The sequence below is a fragment of the Homarus americanus genome, unplaced genomic scaffold, assembly GCF_018991925.1.
Source record: "Homarus americanus isolate GMGI-L3 unplaced genomic scaffold, GMGI_Hamer_2.0 scaffold52512, whole genome shotgun sequence".
Classification (NCBI taxonomy): domain Eukaryota; kingdom Metazoa; phylum Arthropoda; class Malacostraca; order Decapoda; family Nephropidae; genus Homarus; species Homarus americanus.
Genome location: NW_024735442.1, coordinates 14318781 through 14344944, shown reverse-complemented (window position 1 = coordinate 14344944; position 26164 = coordinate 14318781). Strand labels below are relative to the sequence as shown.

Sequence of the window (26164 nt, the reverse complement as noted above, 5' to 3'; positions counted from 1 at the left end):
CAACCTCCAGCCTCCCGCCACGCCCGGAGAGGAAGGGGAGTATTGTAGTGGATTCCTCCCCTACAAGCACCGAACCTTCTCGAATTCCCCAGCCTACGCCTCCAGCGCCGCCCACGGAGCGGGGGTCAACTATCAACCCACGCCTACCCCTGGCTTATAAGACCTGACACCGCTGTGGCCAGCCTCTTTTCTACCCAGTGCCACCAGCAAGCAACACCTCCTCCTCCGCGCCAGCCGTGCGGCTGCTGCTCCCGCCAGCGACATTGGCGTCCCTCAAGCCACATGCCCTTGTGGGGAATGGTGGGGTTTGTTCGGACTCAGAATGGGATGGAGAAAGGAAACTCACAATGTGCTCTCTGTATACATGTTGTATTGGATGTACAATGCAGCTTGGTGCTGGGAAGACAGTGTGGTTACAAGCGTGATGTAGAGAGAGCTGGTTGGTGAGGATGCTCAGAGGAGGACAGCTTGTGGGTCGCCATGCTCGCCGGCGGGAGCGAGAGCCGCCAGGCAGCGGCGGAGGAGGTGGTGTAGGTTGCTGCGGCTGTAGCTAGAAGAAGAGAGCTGGTTGGTGAGGATGCTCAGAGGAGGACCAGCTTGTGGGTCGCCATGCTCTCCGGCGGGAGCGAGGACCGCCAGGCAGGCGGAGGAGGAGTTGTTGCTTGTGTAGTGATGGGTTGTCAGACCACAGCTTACATCTCAGAAACAGTCCAGACCTGACCCAACATTAGGGGGGTCAAATGTAAGGGTAACCCTCGCGGCCACTCAAGGAGTTACAAATCAACTAGCTCCCCTTCCCATGTCACACGGCCCCAACAAACAAGTAAGAAACCACCTGCCGACTCTCTCCCAATATACACAACTACAGTACATCTCAGACAAGGCCCAGACCTAACCTCACATTAGCCAGGTAAAATGTAACCCTCGAGCCCAAGTCAAGGGGCCACAAATCAACCAGAGCCTCTCATGTCACACGGCCCCACCAACGATGTTAACAGGCAAGCATTCATCTGAAGATTTCTCCAGAATATACAACTTATAGTCTCAGAAAAAGTCCAGACCTGACCCTACATTAGCGAGGGCAAATGTAAGGAGACCCTTCGCCGCCGCCCCCGATCAGCTCAACCTGACGGCTGATCTTCCAATATATAGGACGTCCTAGTCCTCCCTCACGAGAGTGTGTCTTGTAACCAAGAAGGGCCAGCAACTACGTCCCCAGTCCCGCTCGTAGCCCTCCCTCAGGGGAGCAGCGAGAGGGAGTCAGAGAGACAGAGTCGGGGAGAGAGAGACACACAGGATTCGGAGGAGGAGGTCCACCACAGCCCAGTCCCGCTCACGGGAGGAGAGTCACGCAAGACTTCCCTCCCCGACTTCCCTCCAGTGCCCAGCTAAGCAGTCTCCCATAGAGACAACCCAGGACCACCTGCTAGGCCTCCCCCAGGTCACGTGAGTTTTTGTCAGTTTTCCATGGGATGAGTTACTTACGTGGGAAGTGTATTCATTTCATGTTCGTGTCCGAGAATCAGTGTCTAGTAACGTAATATGATGTCCTAGTAACGTAAATATAATGTCCTGTGGGGAACAGGTTGTTTGATTCACACTCAGGATGGAATGGAGAAAGGAAACTCACAATGTGCTCTCTATATACATGTTGTATTGGATGTACATTGTACAATGCAGCTTGGTACTGGGAAGGCAGCATGGTTACAAGCGTGATGTAGAGAGGGCTGGTTGGTGAGGATGCTCAGAGGAGGACCAGCTTGTGGGTCGCCATGCTCGCCGGCGGGAGCGAGGGCCGCCAGGCAGCGGCGGAGGAGGAGGAGGTGTTGCTGGCTGGTTGGTGTAGGTAGAAAGAGACAGGTCACCACGAGGTCAGGTCTTAAATAGCGGGGGGTAGGCGTGGCTTAGTAGTTGACCCCCGCTCTGTGATGTATGGCGGCGCTGGTTGACCTAGACCACGAGGCATACACTGTGGAATTCGTGGGGTCGGCTACGCAGCGACAAACAGCGTTTGTAGGGGAGAAATCCACTACAATACTCCCCCTTCCCTCTAGGTGGTGTAGGAGACTTGTTGTCTGCAGGGTTGCATAGCACATGTGAGGCAGAACGGGCGGTGCATGCCTCATGTGAGACAACGGCGATGGCGTGGATGAGCTGGTCGCTGGAGACAACTGTCTAGATACACAATATCTGTGGGAGTAGAGAGGGAGAAAAAGGGTATGTGGAGGCGATGAATGTTGTGCTTCCCTCACGGCAGGTACAGAGTCGTCAGATGCACCTGCTGGGGTGTATGGGCCTGAGTCAGGAGCAGGGGCTGCGTCAGCAGAAGCGGATGAGGGCTCGTGACAGCAGCTGGGTCCACGACAGCAGCAGGATGCAGGACATTAGCAGGGAGTACCTGAGGGAGAAAAGAGGGGTGTGTGGGTCCGCACTCAGGAACAGGGGCCGCGTCAGGAGAAGCGACAGGGGGTACTGCTGGGCCGGGATCGGCGTCTGAGGCAGGACGGGTGTGTTGGTCAGCGTCAGGAGCAGAGGCCGCATCAGGGGCGGCAGGGGTTACTGCTGGGCCGGGGGCGGCGTCTGAGGCAGGACCGGTGTGCTGGGGTCGGTAGGACGTGGTGCTTGGGGCAGGAAGAGGAGCTGGTGTCTGCTTAGAGAAGCAGTGCTGCTCTAGGGTGTCTAACCTGCGGTGTAGAGACAGTAGTTGTAGAGCCGATGAGAGCTGCTTCTGTGTGGATAAGCCAGTCTTCCATGTTGCTTGAAGACTGGGAGCGTGATCAGTTTCTCCTCCATCCTGTGTGAGTGCCAATCTCCGGGAGTCACCATTTGTGGGGAACAGGGTTGTTTGGTGTTCTCACTCAAGATGGAATGGAGAAAGGAAACTCACAATGTGCTCTCTATATACATGTTGTATTGGATGTACAATGCAGCTTGGTGCTGGGAAGGCAGCATGGTTACAAGCGTGATGTAGAGAGAGCTGGTTGGTGAGGATGCTCAGAGGAGGACCAGCTTGTGGGTCGCCATGCTCGCCGGCGGGAGCGAGGGCCGCCAGGCAGGCGGAGGAGGTGTTGCTGGCTGGTTGGTGTAGGTAGAAAGAGACAGTCACCACGAGGTCAGGTCTTAAATAGCGTGGGGTAGGCGTGGCTTAGTAGTTGACCTCCGTGATGTATGGCGGCGCTGGTTGACCTAGACCATGAGGCACACACTGGGGAATTCGTGGGGTCGGCTACTCAGCGACAAACAGCGTTTGTAGGGGAGAAATCCACTACACCCTCACTCTGGGCATCCTCACCAACCAGCTCTCTCTACTCAACGCTTGTAACCATGCTGCCTTCCCAGCACCAAGCTGCATTGTACATCCAATACAATATGTATACAGTGAGCACATTGTGAGTTTCCTTTCTCCATCCCATCCTGAGTGTGAACCAAACACCCTGAACCCCACAATGTCATTCAAGGAATATAATATTCATTGGTACCTTTGTTCCTGACATTTACCATGAATCCTTAATGAATGGAAATTAAAGTTCCCTAGTTCAAAGAAAACATAATAATCCAAGTAAAAGACGCAGGCCTTGGTTACATTTAAGTTTTTTGCCTGACTTATTATTGTGATAACAAGTGCATTATAAAGTTGCCAACACGATATTATGAACACTAAAGATTATGATATAAGGCACCACACAGTCATTATAACTGCTACTATTGATGATGCTTTAGTGACCCATATACTTTTTTATCTGTACAAGGATAGATATTTATACTATACTTGGAAAGAATTTAGAAAGGTTGTGAAATATGTCCACAGCCATTAGCGACATGTGTTTAACAACCAACTGGCCACTGGTGTAATACTTTATTTTTCCTAAGATGACGCAAGTAAGTTATATAAATGGGAGCTATTATAGCAATTTAACTAATGATAAACCCGTGAAGCTTTATCTTATCTTAGAGGATAAAAGAAAAAAGTAAGTATAAATGACGTTTAGATATGCCACAAGAACTTACTTTTTATATAAAAAAATTTTGCTTCTCTTAGCAAGTCAGCAAATTACGATATAAAAAATAAACAAAATGAAAATTTATTACCTTAGCCTGATAATAAAATGAAAAAATCAGGATAATCTTGGCTACATAATCATAAAAATAATAATCTAAGTCGATATTCATCCTAGGGTAAAAATTGTGTTGTTGGGCGGTCTGCCTTAATGAGCTCAAGTGTTGAACAGTGTGGTGATGTGCTGGCACTGGCACCGTCACCAGTAGTTGCAACATGGCACTGCTAGGGAAGAGTGTAGTCAGTAGATTTTTGAAGTGGACGGCCTCACGGGCGTTCCAGCTACGCCCACTATCACTGTCACCATGTCGAGCGTCAGCAGCACAACTGGACCTTGGAGGAGTGTATCCACCCATGCCAACACCCTTCAACCAGGACGAGACAATAGCTTATGACAAGTTAGCCTTCAATGTTGATTTGTGGAGCAAGATTCCATTTAGAGGTAAGAGCAAGATGATTAGTTATAATCAAGGGTGAATTTATAGTATCACACCGGTCTTTATTTCCATATTAAAAATATGTATCCCAAAATGGTTACACAATTCTACGACATTTTTCTTCTATGATATTTCCACCGGAAATTAAGGATAACTGAGATATTCATTTTGAAAGATTATTACTTTCGCTCACTCAAAAGTGTCGCCATGATTTGTTTACTTATGGCGGAGGTGGTCTGACCTCCTGCTCACACGTCGCTCCAGGTCTCCGCCCTCGCTCTTTAAGCCTCTGGGGCATGAACAACGGGTTAGGTTAAGTTAGGTTTGGTTTTCTTGGTTGGTTGGTAATATAATGGTAAATTTTTCTTGTAGCTCCGTTCACTTATAGCAAGTTAAAAATATATTTTTCTAGCGTATTTGTGTGTGCTGAGACCGAATATGACCTTCCTTTTTGGTGTAAATTAGCTGGGTTTTTTAGCGATTTTTGTTTGTTTGACGTTTTCCGAGAAAAAAAGTGCCTAAGCGACTAACAAATACACAATAAAACACTAGAAAAACAATAACCTAACCTGACTCTCACCATATGATGGAATCACCTATTTCTTACCTTATTGGCCTGGTTCTTGTTCGTCGTTGCATTCTGGGATTCTTACACAACGTCACATATGTTGGTCTTTGCGATATTTACATTCCGTCTTGCTCTTAGTACACTTTACTGAGGTTGGAAGAACACCATGCGATCGAAAAAATGCTATAGTTTCTACGTTTTTTTTTCTTCCAAAAACTCGCAATCAGCTCCATATACTTTAAGTGACATCCATCGCAGACTTCCATGGTCGGAACTGAACTTGAATTTCAAATATGAGAGACCCAAAATAAAACTTGATTTTGATTGTGCCAAATATACTCTGAATTAGCAAAAACGCTTTTGATTGGCCGCTTGACGTGTACGGGTACGTATGCGCGTCATGATTTATGAAGGAGACGCGAGAGACACGCAGTGTTAGGTGAGAGGCAGGCAATAATGGTGGGAAATAATGGAAGAACATATAAATTTATTTGGAAGAGCTATCTCTGTTATTATACATTTCCGCCGGTAATGTAATAGATGAAAATTATCTTATAATTAGACGTCTTATTCGAATATGATAATAGATTAGTGGTAGGAATGAACGGAGCTACAAGAAAATAATACTAATGTAATTTGTTATTTATTCTGAAAAAAATCAAAATTTTTCTGTTATGATTGTTGGGGGGGGTATAAAAAAACACGTGATTTCCGGTGGAAATGAATATCAAATTCGTTTGAAACTCCTGAAAATACATAGGAAAACCTATTTCTATTATTAAAAGAAAGACCCGTGTAATACTATAAATTGACCTAATCAAGTAGTTAGCTCCGTTGAAGGTGTACTGCACCTTTCGAGATTTACTGCTCCATCCCAAACAGCTGTAAGAGTGGGGTTGCCATATTTTGTGTACTAAATTTATAGTAGTTCACACAACTCTGTTAGAAAGTCAAAACTATGTTTGTCTATTGTATTTTTGTGTGTTTTGATTGGTTCTGACCTTGATTTCTGCCGGAAATTGCCTGTTTTATTTATTATGTTCAAAACAAAACTCACTTTTTTTTTTTATAAAAGTAGAGGTTAAACTTGTTGAAGCTAATGTATCTTTTTCCTTCAGGCTTGGTAGTGGAGGGGAGTAATGGAGAATATGTGTACCTCACCTCTGAAGAGCGGGTTGACCTGGTGAAGCGCGTCCGAGAGTTTCTCCCTCATGATTCAGGGAAGCTGGTATTGGCAGGCTCAGGATGTGAATGTGAGTGTCAGTAATGTGTTAATTACTTTGCTAAAGTGATCATTACAGCTGCTCCTCGACTTACGACGGGGTTAGGGACCCAAATCCAGGTCGTAAGTCGAATTGGTCGTAAGTCGAAAATGCTTAAATAATACATGGAAAATCTAAAATGGGTGTCTCTTTTTCTTCTCAGCACCACAAAACTCTCACTTTTAAGCTTGCCAGCCATTTAAAGTGAATTACAAACGAAAATTTTGTTAGTACACAGTGCAATCACTAACGTTGGGACTCGAAAGTACGTAATTTGACAAAATTTTGGGACGACTGAGGCGGTCGTATGTCCGGGTGGTCGTAGGTCGAGTATGTCGTAAGTCAAGGAGTAGCTGTACTATCTTTGAATATTGTACATCACTCAGAAGTAATAATTATAATTCTTGTCTAATTAGATTATTGAAATGATCATTAGCAGAGCTGCATAGTAATGAAGTTATTTCGTTAATATCTACACACACACACACACACACACACACACAAAAGTTAAGTCACATTATTCCACTTGACCTCATAAGCACGATCATCAAAAGATGGGATAAAATTTCTTTCTCCTGGTGTATCTTTTCATTTATCACATATGTCTTAGTGGTTGCAGCCTCTAAATTAATAAGAGATGTATCGTCACTTATACTTCTTTCACTTTCTACACTTACTTTTCCTTTTATTTTTTCCAATTTACTTATTGGTAATATTTAAGAACAATGGTCTGGGTTAACCAGCTACAGTATTTGATAAAAAAATATCTGTAGAAGGATTTTTTTTCCTCAAGAATAAAGCTAGTCGGTAGAAGAATAAAAATGTTCTTGTTCGGGTTTTGTACCAATAGTAAAGAGGTGTATGACATTGACATGTTCCAACGGGACGAAGAAACAACATTAACAGAGACCAAATGTGAAAAGGACCTGGGTGTGTATGTAGACAACGAACTGAAGTTCTCGGACCTTTGTGAGTAGAAGGTGATCAAGCAACTAAATTATTAGATCTCGTAAGAAGGTCGTTCAGATGTCTAGGTGGTCTGTCCCTCATAACGTTCTTCAAGAGTAAAGTGCTTCTCTATTTGGAGAACTGTCCTGTCACCCCGTCTGGTCCCCAAGATATGCTACAGACTGTCAGTTGCTTGAAAATGTCCAAAGGAGGGCCACCAGGGGATGCTGAATATTAATTTTGATATCCTAGATACTCTGTTGTGCAATGTGTAGCACCTTACTGACTCTTTTACTTCATGCTAGGGCAATGATAATAGTACTTATGACCATAATTGTTAATGTTTGGGAATTTTTAAATATGTTTTTATCATATCAGCATACCAGGGCAAAAATTTAATTTAAAGTTTCACATGTAAAGAAGAACTACAATACAGTATTTGTAAATGTAAGATAAGTAAATATGGAAATCAGGGTGTGCTAAAGCATACTTCAGCATTCCTACCAAATATATTGGGATGTTGCAGAATCAGAGGGAGAATAATGAGTATCACTTTGCTTTGCATTTTATAATAGAAGGCTTATTTTGTGCAAAATGTATGATTACATAGCACTGTTTGTGATTAATGCACCAGTGTATAGCTGATTTTTTTTCTTTTTCAAAACTGTTTTTCATTATAAATTTAGTCATGTTGAAAATCATTTACTGAAAAAAGTTATTCTTCAGCAACACGAGACACAATCAACATGTCTCAAAAGATGGCTGATGCTGGTGCTGATGCAGTTATGGTGGTCACTCCAAGCTACTATAAAGGAGCCATGAAGGTAATACTCATCTATAGAAATGTAAAAAGAATTTTCCTTTATCAAATTTATTTTTGTTACTAGTCCAATAAAAAAAAAAAAATATATACAATTACATCCATTTATGGTGTTCCCATGCAGATATGTGAGTCTCTAAATAACATTTCTCAGACCTTTGAGGCATTAACTTAAACCCTTTTTAACAAATTTCTAATGGTCTTACAGATTGCCTTGTTTTTTGAAGTGAATTTACTTTAATTTTTTTATGTACTGTCCACACCACTATATGCCACACAGACTGGTAGCCTCGAAATTCCTAACTGGCAACTTCTCTGGCTCCTTCCCTCCACCCCCATCACCACCTCAGGAAATGCACAAACCAGGCAATTAATCATTGGTCAGCCTAGGTGTAAAGTCAACACTTGCCCATGAATGCATTAACGTGGATAACAAAATTAAAAAATATATTTTCTTTCTGTGTCTAAAGCATACCCATGCATTTGTTTTAACTATGGACATGATAGACTACACTGTATAACATGTTATTTGAGTATCAAAACAGGCCACTGCTTATTTACACTGGATATTCCACCAATGAGCCTTGACAAAGAGGTTGACAGACACCCACCGTACCTCGAGGTTCGCCTTCGCTCCACATTTTGTCGATAAGGAGGAATTTTTGGCAAGAATATTGTTCACCCACACCCATGGCCATATCCAAGTGTGGCGCTGAAACAACACATGCCCATAAAGTTATGTTTCCAACCTGTAAAGTGGTTAATTTTAATACAGTATATATTGAATTACTTTTTTAAATCCCGCATACCTTCGTGAAATGGTTTACAGAGGGAAAATCGTGGATACATGGATTCCGCAGATGGGAAATCCGCGTTTGGTAAGGGTCTATTGTACTTAGTTCTACCTGTTAACTGAAAGTGGCCTCATTCGTTCCTGTAAATGCTGTTAATTTTGAATTCTCCTAAACCTTACAATAGAAGAGGAGATAGACCATGATAATGATCAATGCTCTGTTGAAATTACAGTAAATAAATTACAATACAGTAAGTCCGTGCTTAACGTCGTCCCGCTAAGCGTTTCGGTACTACAGAACTATCTACGGCGCATCATCCCCTCTCGTCTGGCCCCGCTACGCTCTCTCGGCTCGGCGTAGATTCTCAGTGACTCACCACCCTCCTCCTTTCCCGCCCTCCTCCGCTCCCACCCCCCTCTTCCGCTCCCACCCTCCTCCTCCCATCCTGCCATCCGCCTCCTCCACTTCACTACCCACCACACACTCGCTTTACCACCTCCGCCCATTGGGGAGTACCAATACAAACTTAGTAGTTGTATGTGTATGCATTCAAACTTTTCCCCCTTTAAAAACTGTGACTACTAAAGTAATTTGAGTTATATTTTATCTTGTATATATATATATATATATATATATATATATATATATATATATATATATATATATATATATATATATATATATATATATATATATATATATATATATATATATATATATATATATATATATATATATATATATATATATATATATATATATATATATATATATATATATATACACACAAGATAGAATATAACTCAAATTACTTAAGTATTCATCCGTCCATATAGCATGTGGACTTCCACATTCAAACAATACCTCACCAGTTGGGAATCGAACCCTGGACCTCTGCGTGTGAACAGGGAACGCTACCACCGCACCACAAGGACAACAAAAGCAATCCTAAGCTTTGTTTTATTTCACACAAAGCCTGTTCATTCGTCTTTTTTAAGCAACGTGAACCTCCATCGGAGATTGCCCGTGCCTACTATGTGGTCATAGTAGCATTTTACCGAATCCAGCTAGGAAACACGAGGCTACATATATATCTCAGCAGTCCATATAGCACACGGACTTGCATATACAAACAATACCTCTCTTGTCGAGAATCGAACCCTGGACCTCTGTGTGTTAACATGTTCAAGGGTAAAAATCGACTTGACACCTTGGCTGACCACCAATTATTTGCCAGGTTTGTGTGTTTCTCACGTAGGGGTGGACACAGCAATGTTGCCGATTAGGAATTTTAAGGCCACCAATCTGTATTGCTTATGAGTGGCGTGGATTGTACATCAAGATAAGAAGGATGAAGGTTGTACCATCCTCTCTTCTGCAAAAATTTCTCAGTTTTTAGCTAGAGCTGACTCACAGTTCTGCATTTTATTTGTTTCTGGTTTTTGTTTTATATACAGTATGCCTGTACAGTAATGGATGTTTCTGGAAGTGAGGGAAATTTTGAAACTCGGCATCACTTAGCTTTGAGCTGTTTTAAAAAAATTCTGATGATTGATTGCTGTTATGAATTACAGTATAGATGGACATTTACAACATTTAAAGACAAAAATTCTTTTTACTGTTTTTTGAGAATTCAGTAATTTGGTCACTACAGGAAATCTTACTCACTGCTAAAAGGGTTACAGCTTTTTTTCTTGGTGAGCCCTTTTGGTTTGCTGTTTGACCACAGTCAAATGAGTTATCAATACAATCCAGAAATAATAAATGCAGTGTATGATATCCATCAAGGTCTGTCAAAAAAAACACCTTAAACTGGGAGTGCACCTCAATTTTCCCTCTCCTGCATGGCATGTTGTCATTTGGTGAAGACCTCACACAGACAATAGCTCATTTAGTTGATTGGTGCCACATAATTATGCTGTAACACATTTCTACTTTTTTATCGTAATTTAGATGAGTTATGTATGTTATAATGTTCTGTACAGGTATTATCATTCATAAATAAAAGTATATACAGTACAGGGTAGTACAGTAATAACATACAGTACAATGTGGCTGTATAGCATTTAATTTGTTTTCTCCGTAACATTTTATTTGCTTTACCTGAACTCAAATGACGTGACATTTGACATTTCATTCATCACTTCATCTTAACATTGTGGGTGTTAAGACACTGATTAGCACATATAACTTACTAATGTGACATTAACTGTGTTATCATTGGACTCTTCATATATGATAGTTGTGGTATATCTGTCACCCCAGGACAAGGCACTCCACGCGCACTTTACTGCTGTAGCTGACAACTGCCCTGTTCCTCTCATTCTCTACAGTGTTCCTGCTTTTACAGGTATATAATAACAGGTTGTACAGTAGTGCTGTCTTAAGTGGGTTTTTTATTATAATTATTATTACATTATTACTGAACTCTGTCTTCTAAGTTTGATTTAATGTTTGACTGAATTGCTGTTTGAGGGAAATCACATACCGGTAATTAATTAATGGTAGTGAAAAGTCATTTTTAGTTGTGTGAGTGAAATTCAACAAATAGCCTCAAACACTAGTGGAACAATTACTGTAGTATATTGAAAGTTATGTTAAAACTTATGTCAAATTTTCTGAATTTTAGTTCATGATGCATTCCCATGCTCACACACACACACACATAATTCATTCACTGTCATTCACTCTTTTACTAAGGTAAAATGAAGTTTGTTATAATGTTTCCCTCCCAGGATCACCTGTCCCAAAAAACTAAATATTGCCAGGATTTCCACAAATTTTCACCATACATACCACTGGTTTGTGGATGTCCATCCCTCATCCCATTCTTCCATCGCCTCTTCAATCTTTCCCTTTCTCTATTACCATCCATTTTTTAACAGTACCTTTTTATCAATCTTCATTTTCCATTCCTTTTGCCCAGACGTTCTCAAACCATAGGCTGCAACCCACCTTTGAGTCGTGTTGACCTAGTAAAGTTATGCTTTTTGCAGTTTTTTTTTTTTTTTATTAACCCTTAAAGGGCGGCGGATATCACATGATGTTTAGCCGTAAAAACATGTATATTACAGTACTTCCAGTTCAACTTGTGAGTTTTCTAAGAAATTATTATTACTCTTATTTATTGACTAAAATTAATATGAATTTGTAAGAAAAAGATTCAGCTTTCTAATGGTGTAAAAAATTTAAATATCTAATTAGGATGCATTCTACATGTATTTGAACAACTCTATCTTACGCAATTTGCTCCGTTTTCTATGTAGCAAAATATACCCCATCCTGGGTGGACAGTGCACGTAAATGTACCTGTCCTTTAATGTTTAATCTTTCTAGTTCACCAATACCCAGTGGGAGCTTACAACCACTGTATTTATTGCTAGTTTTACCTTGCTATTAAATTGCTAATTGATATAAAAAGACTGTACATTTGAATTGACAGTAAATTTTTTGTATTTGAGATACACATTTTTTAGGTAAATTTATGTATCACGATAATCTTATGGGAAAAATAGGGTTCAGTTCCCTAATGACAAAAATGACCCAATATCATAACCCAAAAACACAAAATAGGTTCTGTTTCAGGAACAAAAACTACCTACCTAGTGATAAATAGTACACAACTATACTCTAATTTACACCTAACATAAGAAAAAAAAGTGAAAATAAAATACAGTACTATTTAACTTTGGTACATTACATTATGGGAGGCAGATGAGTCTGCACTCTCTCTCCAAGGTGGCCACACCAGCTGACTCTTAGCACTTGTCTCAGAAAAACGGACTTCTTCAACTTGATTCCACTATTTAAATGATGTTGCTTCAAAATAAGTATAATATTAAACTATAATATAAATAAAATGACGAGTATGGGTGTGTATGTGTAAGAAGTGAACGTGTGTGTAGTCGTGGGCTATAACTATGTCTCCGGGTGACCAGCCTAACCGCCACATTTATTGTTACTTGTAATGAAACTGCAAAAGTTCTCGAAAAATCATTACAGTACTCTAATGTGGCTTAGAAATATGGAAAATATAATATAAAGCTATAGAATAAGAAAAATGAAGAGCATATGTGGGAAATAAATGTGTTATGAGGCGGTGGATTACAACTGTGTGGCTGAGCTCCCACCTGACGGGACGTCACACCATACACACCCACCGTGGTGGCAACCACATCTGTGTGTCAGCTGGGTGACTGCCTGAACTGTGTCACAAGCTGAATGCGTAGGAAGTATGCATGTGGAAGAACTTATCCTTTGTACTGTACACAGAATAATATATATTGTACCAGTAAATGTGAGGAATAAATAATAATAATAATAAATAAAAGAAAAATTATGTACTGTATTGCCATTTAGCAGGAGCAGTGATTTAGGGTGAGGGAACACGAGCACATAATGTTTAATTCCTTTATGTTTTTGACTGTATGATTGTTATTGTATTTTATTTTTTAACTTTCTGTATGAAGATTGTGTGTGCATATAACAGTAAAAAAAAAAATTTTATCTACCAGAAAATACAAGTAAAAAATAACATAAAGGCAACTCACAGGGCCCGACACCTCACCGCCCACCACCCGCTCTGTCTCTCCCACAATCTGCACACTTACTATCTAACACATGAAAAAAAATAAATACTGTAAACTTTGGTACATTACCTTATGGGAGGGCAGTCTGGGCTCACCACCACAAGGGGGTGAGCACTGGTGGACTGTGTACTGTACAGGCCTTACTCTGTGTATCTCTCCCCAAATTGGCTGTGCTAGCTGACTCTTAGCCCATGATTTGAATTTTTGCCCAGACCCAAATTTATAAAAGTGGGGGGAAGCTTTTAGTATCTCCTAAAAGTGGTGTCAATTTAGGAAATTCATATAAGCGAATTTTCGTATCTACAACATTTGTATCTCGAGGGATGCCTGTATTTCTTCCCTTCATTTTTTCTTTGATTCAGTTTCTCATTCAGAGTGCCATTAGTTATTACATAGGCACTCCCCACTTGCCTAAAACACCCATTTCATCCACTCATATCTCCACTCAAGCTAACGTTTCTCTTTTTACTCTAGTTACCTTTTTCCTGGTTTGATTTAGGGTGACTCATCAGATACCAATCCCAGACTCAAAGTTCAACAGCTAGTGTTTTACCCCACCCTTATAGCTTGAAGGTAGTCCACCCATGGGATTTGTCCACCATCAACAAAGTCTCCCAACTTTGTATGCATTTTAGTATGGACTGTGCAGGGAACCTCTAGTTATAACTTTAGGATCCATAAGCTCAGAGTACCTAACACATAACAAACATAGCAAAACAGTTTTTTTTTTTCCAGGCTGCTTATGCATATATTGTCTTCTGTTTGATGATTCAAATTTCACTATACAGTGGTCCCTCGGTTAACGAGCACAATTTGTTCCAGAAGGTTGTTGGTTAACCGAAAATTTTGTTAACCGAAACCATTGTTTCAATGGGTTTTTGGGTAATTGGTTTCAGCTCACCGAAAATTACATACAAACGAAAAATAAATGCAATAAAGTACAATTACTTTGAGGTGTGCATGTAGAAGGCTCCTGGTTGATGATGATGATGATGATGGGAATTAGAATGGGGGTGGAGGAGAAGGGAGAAGAGAAGGCATTGAGGTGGAAGAGAAGTCACCCCATGCTGCCATTTCACCCATAAAATTTTAGTTCATTTGGTGTAATTCAAGATTATTTTCTTTAAATCAACACTGCACTGTGCTATATATTATCAATAGGGTATGTAAAATATATTTCAAAATGACCAATAATTTGACTAGAAACAGAAAAAAAAAGCATTTATGTTCAGTCTCAAACAAGATGTTCCTTCCTCTGAACTGGTAAACAAACTGACGCCAAGCTTGGTGTGTTGAGTGGCTGTTTGGCGCGCATAAAACTAGTTTCCTGAACTTCAATTATGTTCAATAATTGTTAAAATGACTAAAAAATTTAATATAAAATTTTTAAAATGATTGAATAGTACAACCTTCTTGATATTTACTAAAATGGTAAGGAATTTAAGCCCTAGAACCGATTACTGTATTAGCAGACTAATATGACAGCTAGTGAGCAAGCGAAAACATGTTGAGGGGCTCTCGTAAGGAATTCATTAATCGAGGGTTTGCTCGTTAACCGAAGTGAAGAATCTTATGGAAGGTAATTCATTAACCGAAATTTCGTTAACTGAGGCGCTCATTAACTGAGGGATCACTATAGTCACAGAAGTATGAATTTCTGCTTGACTCACTAATGCAGCTTTCGAAGATTTTGCATTACATTTGAGTTGAGGATAATAAGACACAACAACATTCACAGCTAAGTGAGCTATTTTTTGTTGTATGAAGAATTTTCACATTTTAAATTGGCACCCAGGCAACCAGCCTTAAGTTACTTGGTACATATCATTGTGTCGTCTCAGAAAAAGTAAGATTACTAGAATTCTGGCACAGTATGTCTCATACATCAGTCTTGTAATATTGCCAATGAAAGTGAAATTAGATCAATGATCATATATATGAAAATGGCAAAGTATAAATTATTCATACTACAGTATATCATAACCAGATCTATAATGAATTAACTTCAAGTTTATTTATTTATGGTTTTGACTTAAGCTTTCTTTTTCAGTGATTGACTTAAGCCTTGATGTGATAATTGATCTTGCTAAGCATCCAAACATCATTGGTATAAAGGAGAGTGGTGGAGATGTAAGTATTTTTTTAATTCTCAGATATACAAAAGAGGGAAATATAGTGTATATACTGTATCTTTTTTATATATGAAAGTAAATGGCAGCTTACCTGGAGGTTTGGTAGTCTAGGTATTTGCCCCCCCATAACCACCCAGAAAACTTTTTTTTTTTCCTGAGTATAATCTTTGTGGATCAGATGTTTCATATTTCTCACTTAAGAGGCAACTCAGATGATGCAAAAGAACAGAAAACTTCATGAAATGATGCAGCTGTATCATCCCTTAAAAGTTAGAGCTATTAAAGTTGATGAAGATTTGTAACAAATAACTTTTATATTACAGATCACAAAAATTGGTAGTATAATACATCAGACAAAGGGTACAGATTTCCAATTGATTGCTGGATCTGCTAGCTTCCTTCTAGCATCACTACAACTAGGTTAGAGACTGAGCTTTTATCATACATATTTTGCAAGGCTTTTTATATGTTGGCGCTTGCTTTTTTGTTTAAAGATTTGTAATACTTTTGAACTTTTCAGTTAGGGTTTTCTTTGATACCAAGCAATGATTATTCACTCTTAAATCTTAGTTTCCATGTTAAATAAATAAATCAGGGTTTTTTATTGTATTTCGAGGACAGTTGTACTTAGATAAGGAAATTGACCTTACTACTCAAAATCTTTTGATGACAGTGTAACAAGTAGTGAAGTAATATTTTGATACATACATTGCTTTGACAATTTAATTGCTTTTTGAATACAGAAATTGGTATTAGATTAATTATGCCCTGCACCCACCAAAGCATGGGTAGCGTTCAAGAATTTAAATTTTACTTATTACGAATAAATGACTCCCTGTGGTAGGAGGTCCCTGACTGTGGGACAGTCAAGGCAACAGTGTTGAAGGGTGCTAGCATTGGGACAGTTACAGAGTTTACAGGAAGAGAAGTGTGGGTCATCCCCCACCTCAGATACATGGCAGATAGGTCTCCTAACCTAATGCGAGCAGAAACAACATTATGTATGCGGACCATAAGTCCACGTTGACGATACTTGTGTGGATAAGGAAGAAAGAGATTGATGGGAGAAGAGTGACTGAACATATTCTCTTTCGGTAGGTCATGCTGGGCTTATATTTGAGCCTAAAAGATCCTGATTGGACAACAATAATTTTGAGAATCAGTTATTGATTAATCTTAATAGAAAGATTTGAAAATAAAGGTGTGTAATGCTATGTATCTTTTATTTTTATCATTAATTGACTAATTTTGTTTTTAATTTACTGTGAATTTATTTTAATATTTGAGACAAATTATAATTTTGTTGTTACTTTTCACTTTCAGTACTTGAGTACTTTAAGAATGAGATACTTTTTCACTTCTTCTTGAGTACATTGACATTAGGATACTTTTACTTCTATTTAAGTAACAATACAAGTAACAAAGTCCAGTACTTTTTACAACTCTGGTAGTTAGTTGACCGAGAGGTAGCAGTGAACAATACACATAGTGGCGGTAGGACACAGACTGAGCAGATAAACAAACCCCACGTGCCAAGCGGCAAAATTTAATGGAATAACGCTCGATTTAATGAACTAGTTCGCTAAATCGAGCGACAATAATGGAAATTTCAATTTAACGGAAAGGGATGGCTTGAATTAGTTTGTTAAATCGAGAAAATACTGTTACGTGCATATGCAATCGTTCAAACAGTGTGTGCAAAAAAACAAAAACAATGATTATCATAAACTCAAAAGCATAAAGGGAATAAATAATTCTCAAGTGCATGTTAGCCCACAGATTGTGGGAGGAGTGTTGGAGATCTCAGCCCTCCAACTCTTCTGCATCTAGTAAAACTATTACCAACTGACAATGCGGTATTTTCTTGTTTTTTTAGTATAATTTTTATTTACTCCTCACATTTACTGGTACTACAGTATACATGCGACCCTGGTCCCTAATAGCCTCAGATAATGAGGGGGTACACTGTACAGTACAGTATATAAAAAAATATATGGTGAAAGTTGTGAGCTGGGACATCAATTCTTATGGGGAAAATTTCCCTGATGCTTGCAAATTGGTTATTCACAATAACTTCTAGGAATGCATCCCTTGCGATAACTGGGGTATTCCTGTATAGCAAATAAATTTGGAATCGAAAGGTACTACTGGAATCTGAAGAGTAGTTCGGTATACAGTACATACTGTATAGAGAATTTCAGTATACAGTATAGAAGTTCGGTATAGAGGTTATATTGTACTAAATATAGATTATTATTATTTACCCGTACTGTACAGTGTTTATTGTAGTCATTGTTCATAAACATTTACCATTCCTACCCATATGTTCTGTCGTACCAGAAACCTAAGTCCCTTTTCCTATTGACCTTAGATTTCTACATTCACGGGGCTTTAAGAATCTAACCCCTACGAATATCAAGGATCTAATGTATTATTCTTTTCCGATGTTGTTCCCTAAAGCTTGTTTATGTCTTAACAATAGTTTTACCCACTTGAGTCCAGGCCAGCATGCTGGGAGTGTCTTCCTTTATTACCCAGTGTCAGAGTCTCTCTGCTATCTCAGTCCAAAACATCCTTTTGACTACTGCGCATGCATAAGATTCAATAAAACCATCCCCCCAGTCTAGATACTCCCCATTTATGCACTTTCACAACAAGAAACTAATATTATATACAAAATATTTGGATGAAAGTGATTTCTGATAAAGAAATATTAGCTTGGTATGGGGCAGGGGGATCGTGTAAACCAGCAGGGAGTGATTAGACCAGTCTAGTTTCTCCTCCTCCTGGTATGTGCTCTCCTCTTGGTCAGATCTTAAAAGAGATAGACAGCGCAGAAAATTGGTACGGATATTTTGGAATGGGGGATGAGATAGACTGTGACACCAGTAGTGGCTGGCACTTGTCCTCTGTAGGTTGCATGGGTTCACGTTATGATTAGGCCAACTAGAAAATGAATTTATGTGTAAATCATCAAGGTCCAGCTGCTTGTAGTCATATATAATATAATGAACATTGTCATCAGTTGGCTGGTATAGTAGGGGATAATTAGCACAAAGGTAATTTTCAAACATGACCTCAGTACAGAATATACATAACTGCATAATACCTGTATACCCTAACTTCCCATGAAGCATATACTGTAATTAAAACTGCCTTTTACCTTCAGGTGGTGTTGGTGGAGTGTGTGCTCTAGCAAATGTTCTTGGTGAGGCTGTGTGTCAGCTGCACAAACTTACAGTTGAGGGTGACATTGAAGCTGCTGTTCAGCTGCAAAAACAACTTATTGCTCCAAATTCAGCAGTAAGTAAATTCATGATCCAATGTTTCTTTAGTAACATTCAAGTTTTCTTATTTTTTTTTTAACTGTACAGTAGCCTCAGTTTATTTCATAATGTTTTTAATTTTTTTTTTGGGGGGGGGCTTTCTTAAATTAACCTTTTCTTATGTATTACAAGAGATTTTTTATTTCACAAGGAAAGCCAACCTTTTAACATTTTAAATCAACCACTGCCTAATACAACTACAATACATGCACAATTTCCCAGCTGCAATCATGGCATCACTCAGTGCTTGTTCAAAGTCATGGACTATCACAATTCCCTTGAGTTTGCCATGTGCACCACTTGCCAAGATATATAAACACTCAGCAGCTGCTTCCAGTTCAGTTGAGAAAAATAAGAAAAAATTTAATTTAGAAGAGAAAATTAAAATTTGATATGAACTTAAATGCCAAGTAAATCCATCAGTATTGGCATGCTGAAATGTGGTACAGCACAGGTAAATAAAAGCACAATTTGCAGCATCAGACCAAAGTCTGACAATATTCATGCAGCATTTGCACAGCCATCGATATCCAAGACCATCCAGCTGTTAAGGCTGCCACTGTACCAAGATTTGGAGGATCTTTGAAGATTTTGATTGCGCACTTGCAGTGATGTAAAGCTTCACTGAGTAGGCTAATGATTCAGACTGAAGCAATTGTGATTCAAGCTTGGTTGCTCAAGATACTGTAAATGGTAAACCAGCTAGTCAACAAATTCACAGTAATTTAACACTGACTTGACAAGCTGAACTACACTGTGTGACTCACTGGGGAGGCTGCATCAGCTGACAGTGCTATGGTAGAAAGTGTGAAGTGAGAATTGACTAAATGATAGAGGAGGATGCAAGAAAGCCATAACAATATATATATATATATTTTTTTTTTGTGTGTACAGGAAATACACATATAATCTTTCAAGTGTGCTACAAAACCATTATAGTTTTTGGATAATACTGAACTCTAGGACACTGACTCCTAAGACCCAGCAACTTTACATATATATTCTTTAGAAAAAACTTGTTTTTTGCTTAACAAATATTCAAATGGAGTTATTCAAACTTTCTTGAATTTTGTTTTAGCGGTATTTTTCATTCTGAACATGAATGTACATCGACTGGCATTTATACATTACAGTATATGATTTATCATAGAGAAAATGAACCTATCTAACCTATGTATCCATCCTGAGGTCAGGCAACTTCTTAGAGGAATGTGATTATATATACTTGACAAGAGCTTAGAGCCAGCCAGGTGAGGGTACAGGGGAGGATGATTTTGAAGAATCGAAGTGGTGTAAAATTAAAGTAAAGGGAAGAGACTTGTGTATTGTTGGATGTATCTACAGATCCCCAAATTGTAGATTACTAAACCAAAAGAAATTAAGAGCCCTAATTGACAATGCAACAGCACTCGACCATAGCCACCTCCTTGTCATGGGGGATTTTAACTATACCTGTAGTAACATCGACTGAAGAAATTAAACCACACCAAATGACTTTAATAACCCTACTACTCATTTTGTAGAAACTCTGATACACAATTTTCTATTCCAACATGTTAAAGATCCAACTCAATACAAAGGGGAACAAATATCCAAACTGCTGGACCTCATCATAACTAACAAGGGGGTAATGGAGGCCAAGTTGGAACATCATGATAAAATTAGATAAAATTAGGCCAAGGTTCAAATATTATAAGGGCAATTACGATGGGATGCAGGAAGAGATAAGGATATTCACTCGCCTAAGTCACTAAGAAACAAGAACACAAACATTACGCTGAATATCATGGCCAGTAAAGTGAACAATTTGATTGATAAATATATACACAAGACCAAACCTACTGGCTCCAGGAATACAAGGAGACTGTTACACCTGAACCATGCAGCGGTTGACAAAGTTAAGAAAAAATCTCAGAAGTTCAAGGGGTGGGTTACGACAAATGATGAGCAGGACAGGAGGATGTATGCCAGGTCCAGGAACCAAGCAAAGTCAGAGTGCAGAAGGGCTGAAAAAGAGTTCCAGAGCCAGATTGCAAGAGAGGTCAAATCAAAACCAAAGGCTTTCTACCATTATGCAAAATCGAAATTAAAAACATGTGGGCGTATCAGATCTGGGGCTTCAAGATAATAGTTATGCAGACTCAGATCAGAACAAGGCAGAGACATTAAACACATTATTTTCCTCAGTGTTTACAAGAGAGGATCCTGACAATCTTTCTGCATTTGAGGAAAGACAGTTTGACACCGTGCTGACACACATTGTCTTCTCAGAAGAGTATCAAAAATAAATTGTCACAGCTAAAGGTTAATAAGATTCCTGGCACTGACATGGTGTATCCCAGAGTGCTGAGAGAGTTGTGCAATGAGCTTGCTGACCAACAGGTCCCCAGTGCTGAAAAACTGCTAATGTGAGTCCTATATTCAAACTGGGCGATTGCCACTCCATGAATAATTATAGGCCAGTGAACCTGACCAGCGTAGTATGTAAAGTACGAGAGAGCATTTTAAGAGATGTCATGATGGAACATCTAGTGTACTTCGAAATAACCCTCTAAAGGAATGCCAACATGCTTTTATGCCTGGATGCTCCTGCTTGACACAATTACTTTGGTTGCTAGGTGTTTGGACTCAAATTCTGGAACATGATAGTAATACTACCAATGATATATGTATATATGGATTTTGTTAAGGCTTTCGACAACTTACCCCATGAAAGACTGAGAATTAGACTGGAAGGGTATGGGATTCCGGGAAATGTCCTTGCGTGGATCGAAGACTTCCTTCATGACCCCAACCAGTGTGTGGTGATTAATTGCATGAAATTGTCATGCATACCTGTGAGGAGCAGGGTACCACAGGGCTGTGTACTAGGCCCTTTGTTGTGATTTTTTCATAAATGACATGCCAGAACCTATACACTTATCCATACAAATTTTTACAGATGATGCCATGTTATTCAAGTAAATTAAGAACCAAAAAGACTGTGAAGAGCTTCAGAAAAATTTCTGTCAGCTTCATGAGTGTTCGAAGAAATGGCTGCTAAAATTCAGTGTCACAAAGTGTAAGGGGTGCACGTAGGTTGTACCCACAGTAAGGAGGCATATCACATATCCCAATGGGATGAAGAATCAGCATTAATAGAGACTGAATGTGAAAAGAACCTGGGTGTGTATGTTGACAACGAACTGAAATTCTCAGACCATTGTGAGAAGGTGAATCAAGCAACTAAACTAAGTACATATGTAGATCTTTAGGAAGGTCGTTCAGATATCTAGGCAGTCCATCCCTGGTAAGGTTCTTCAAGAGTGAGGTGCTTCCCCTTATGGAGTACTGTCGGCCCTTCTGGTCCCCAAGATATGCTAGAGACTGTCAGTTGATTGGAAATGTCCAAAGGACAACTCAGCTACCCAGGGAGATTACAACACCTGCAGTTGCCTAGCTTATACTATAGGCAGGCAATGGGTGACTAAATTGAAGTTTATAAATATCACGGAGGGCATTACTCAGTTGAGTGTTCATACCTGGAGTTGGCAGACGCCCGCCCCATTAGGGGTCACAATTCAGGGTTGAAGAAGCCACAAGTTCAGAAAATTGTTTGGGCAAACTTTTTTGGAGTGAGAATTGTAAACTCTTGCAACAATCTGCCGGAGAGTGTTGTGACAGCACCAAATGGGAGCTCATTCAAGACCAAACTTGACCAACACTGATGCAGTTGATGCAAGTACAGATAAATTCTGGAGCCAGTACGTATTTGCCAACTGTGTGTAACAGAGATGACTACAGTAGAAGTCCAAAAATCCGGACTGTTTGGGGATTGGGTCGGCCCGGATTTTCCGGATTCTCAGGCAGTACAGCGAGTTCTGCTATAACGCGTTTTGATAACGCGAATTTGCTCTTTCGTGATTTATGAATAGAGGAACGATATTTGTATAACGCGAACTCTTGTTTGCTGTAACGCGATTTTTGCTTACTATTTCTCCAATTTTGTGGTATTAACTGTGAATATGGTAAAGAAGAATATCTCCAAGAAGCGTTCTGGTGATCGAATTCCCGGTGATGATCGTAAAAGAAACGATATAACACTTGAAGAGAAGCTCGATGTTATCAACCTCAAAATCACCCTTCTCCCCCATCAAGTTATATTCATATTTTTTCAAGGTAAAGTGTTACATTTACTGTATTTTTTCATTATTAGATATGAATGTAACATTTATTTAGACTGTGCTATCCTTTGTGTTAGGCTAACTACTAATTTTTTTTCAATTTCGAGTAGTAATCTGCACCTAACCCTATTTTCTCCATAAGCCCTGTTATTTCTATTACGCGATTTTCTATAACACGATATTTTACAAGAACACAACTATCGCGTTATAGCAGAACTGACTGTACTTTTAAAATTCAAATTTAAAGAGGAATAAAGAAGAGATGAACAGGTACATTTTGATAGTTATTCATTAGCAAATATAGCATGCTTCATTTATCAAAACGAGCAGTTTTAAAGAAAAAGCTGTGAATTCTAGAATTTTATTCTTTGCCTTTTTTATATCATAAATTGTAGACTTTCCAATGTCGTATGTTTCCATTAGAAAAGTATTGCTCACACCACGTTCTAGTTTCTTAATTATTTCAAGTTTGTCACTCAATTTCAACGTGTTCTTCTTTCTCTTCACACAACGAAGTTTATCTACTTTAGGAGCCATTATTATGGGCTTTTACAGTACTCTGTAAATGGAAAGAGTAGGACTCAAAATTACATATGTTGTCACAGTTTCATTGCTCGTTTTAAAGTGGCGACCTCGCTTGTTGTCGCTGTGCAGCTGTGGCGCTCACGCGTGCGCGCGCACACACAAAAGCCCGGTAAAAAAAAAAAAAAAAGTTTGAGTTTTCGAAAAGTCCGGATTCTCGGGTGGTCCGGATTTCTGGCATCCGGATTTTTGGACTTTTACTGTAATTGTCCAAGCAGCTAATAAGCCAATCAGTGGAGAAGAGGGTAAAATTAGAAAAAGTTAAAGTAGTACTTGGTCTGGTCCCTTTTCTTAAATTCATTGTAACTGCAGAATGTTATTATAGAAGTTGAAAACTGAAAAAACACGCAGATAAATAATGTTAAGATAAAATAATAATCTTTCATAATTTCTTTTTTATACAGGTTACCAAGACATTTGGTATCTCAGGATTGAAGAAAGTCATGGATTGGAAAGGATTTTACGGAGGCCCCACGCGTGCTCCCCTACAGTCTCTACCTGACCAAGAAGTTGCTAAGCTTCATAAAGTTTTTGTAGACTCTGGTTACCTTTAAGCAGTGCCTTTGTTTGATCAGTGTTTGTTAATTCTAATACTCCTGATTTGGTGTTTTTTCTTGCTTGTGACAAAATTGACTAGCATGTGATACCTGGATATCTTGGGCCCTTGGTGTGCAGTGGGAATACCACTGCAGATTATGTATGAGGTGCCAAATGCGACAAGGGACCAAGCGCCAAAAATTACAATTGAAAAAAAACGTTCTTAAAGTTGTGAAAATGAAAAATTACTTAAATTTTGAACCAATGAAGATACCGAGTTCATTCAAGTGGCAGTGTATAGAGCTCTTAAAGCTGGTTTCACAGATATTAAAGTCATATTAATTGAAAAAAATTTACAGCAAAAATTTCATTGTTTTTGATGTTTGCGGTTTGATTAATATGCATTGTTGAAGTATAATTGTCATTACATGGAAGCAATAATGTATTAAGTCCACACCAGAAAGTCAAAGGTCATTGTACTGTTTGCATAAAAGCGAACAATACCAAGTATTACCAATATTTCAACCAGGGGCCAAGCACCAAAAAGTATAAAAAAAAAAAAAAATGAGGTATGTACTAAGTTTTAGTTATTATTAGAAAAATTGCAGTAAACAATGACTTGTACTTCCACCCTCGCTCCCAGCCACCTCCTCCTCCTCCTCCCTCTGTTGGTGCGATAAGACTCGTCACTCGGACAGGCTGGAACATGACACGCCATGTGCCACCAGCCCTCACACCCTCCTCGCTGTCCCTCCTCTCTGTTTTGTTTATTTTTCTCTCAATAGCCCTCCTTCCTTTCTTTCTGCCAGTTGGAAAATAAAAAAAAGGTTCAAGTGACATTTTTGTTGAAACATGGACTCCCATTAGCTAAGAAACCAGAAAATAATGAGTCGCTATGAGCAAGAGAGGCTATGATTGGGGGCCCACGGGTGCTTGTCCCAGTCTCCCACTCAGTCTGCCTCGAGGCGTAGATCACGTGCTGTAGAGACGCTTTTACCTACCTTCACTAATGTGGCTCTCAGTTTTACAGATATTGTGCTGCTGGGACAGTTTGTTTTTCTGCAGATAGAGGAAAGGTTGGGGAGTACAGATAATACTATAATTCAATTTTGGGGGGATGGCGCTTAGCCCTCTGTCGCACTCGGCACCACATTGGTACATTAACAAAGTGAATGAATGGCAATGAAATTAAAATCTCTGTTACTCTTGATTCAGACCACCCAGCATTTGATGGGAAAAAGGATACGTTACAAGAATAGAATAAAAATACCTAGAGATTGATACTGAGATTGAATGTTAATTGTTGTATCATGAAAAATAAAATGCAAAACGAACTACAGTATGATGAAATTTATGATGATATATTTTTATACAATACAGAATACAAAGTACAGATTTTTATCACTAGTTCACAAATGTTAGCTTAATGAATTGTCCTTTAATTTTGTTTTGTGCACTCTTAATTCTGCTTATGCTTCTAATTATGACAGGTAGCTTCATTACGTTGACAATAAAAATATGATATACAGTACAGTGAGTTCTGCTATAACGCGTGTTTTGACAACGCGAATTTGCTCGAACGCGATTTATGAATTGAGGAACGATATTTGTAAAACGCGAACTCGTTTGCTCTAACGCGATTCCACTCGAACGGTTGTTGTGGCTTCAGTTCGCGTTCGACATCACATGTTCAATTGAGTTATGTGTTTTGTTTGTGAACAATTGCAGAAATAATGTATGTAATATTTGTGTATACAGTATACCTATATATTATAAGTAAATTGTAAAATTTTACATAAAAGAGAAAATCAAATTACATAGCGTTTTACACCCGCGCGCTCTCTACATCACACACAGTGTTTACAGTTCACGTTCGACATCACATATTCAATTGATTTATGTGTTTTGTTTGTGAAGAATTGCAGAAATAATTTATGTAATATTCATGT

General features: G+C 39.2%; 1 protein-coding gene across 2 annotated transcripts; it reads left to right on the top strand.

Annotated features, from left to right (window-relative positions):
* Positions 1–4184: 4184 nt before the first annotated feature.
* On the top strand, positions 4185–25549 carry LOC121871046 (4-hydroxy-2-oxoglutarate aldolase, mitochondrial-like). Of its 2 annotated transcripts, XM_042373131.1 has the most exons (8): positions 4187–4499; positions 6181–6315; positions 7999–8096; positions 11152–11236; positions 15526–15605; positions 15931–16027; positions 18777–18910; positions 24083–25549. In XM_042373131.1, exons 1-8 carry the CDS (start codon positions 4274–4276, stop codon positions 24230–24232), a joined length of 1005 nt encoding a protein of 334 aa, XP_042229065.1. In that variant the 5' UTR covers positions 4187–4273; the 3' UTR covers positions 24233–25549. The 2 variants fall into 2 exon arrangements, with proteins under 2 accessions (XP_042229066.1, XP_042229065.1); XM_042373132.1 differs by lacking the exons at positions 15526–15605; positions 15931–16027 and having other exon boundaries at positions 4185–4499.
* Positions 25550–26164: the final 615 nt, after the last annotated feature.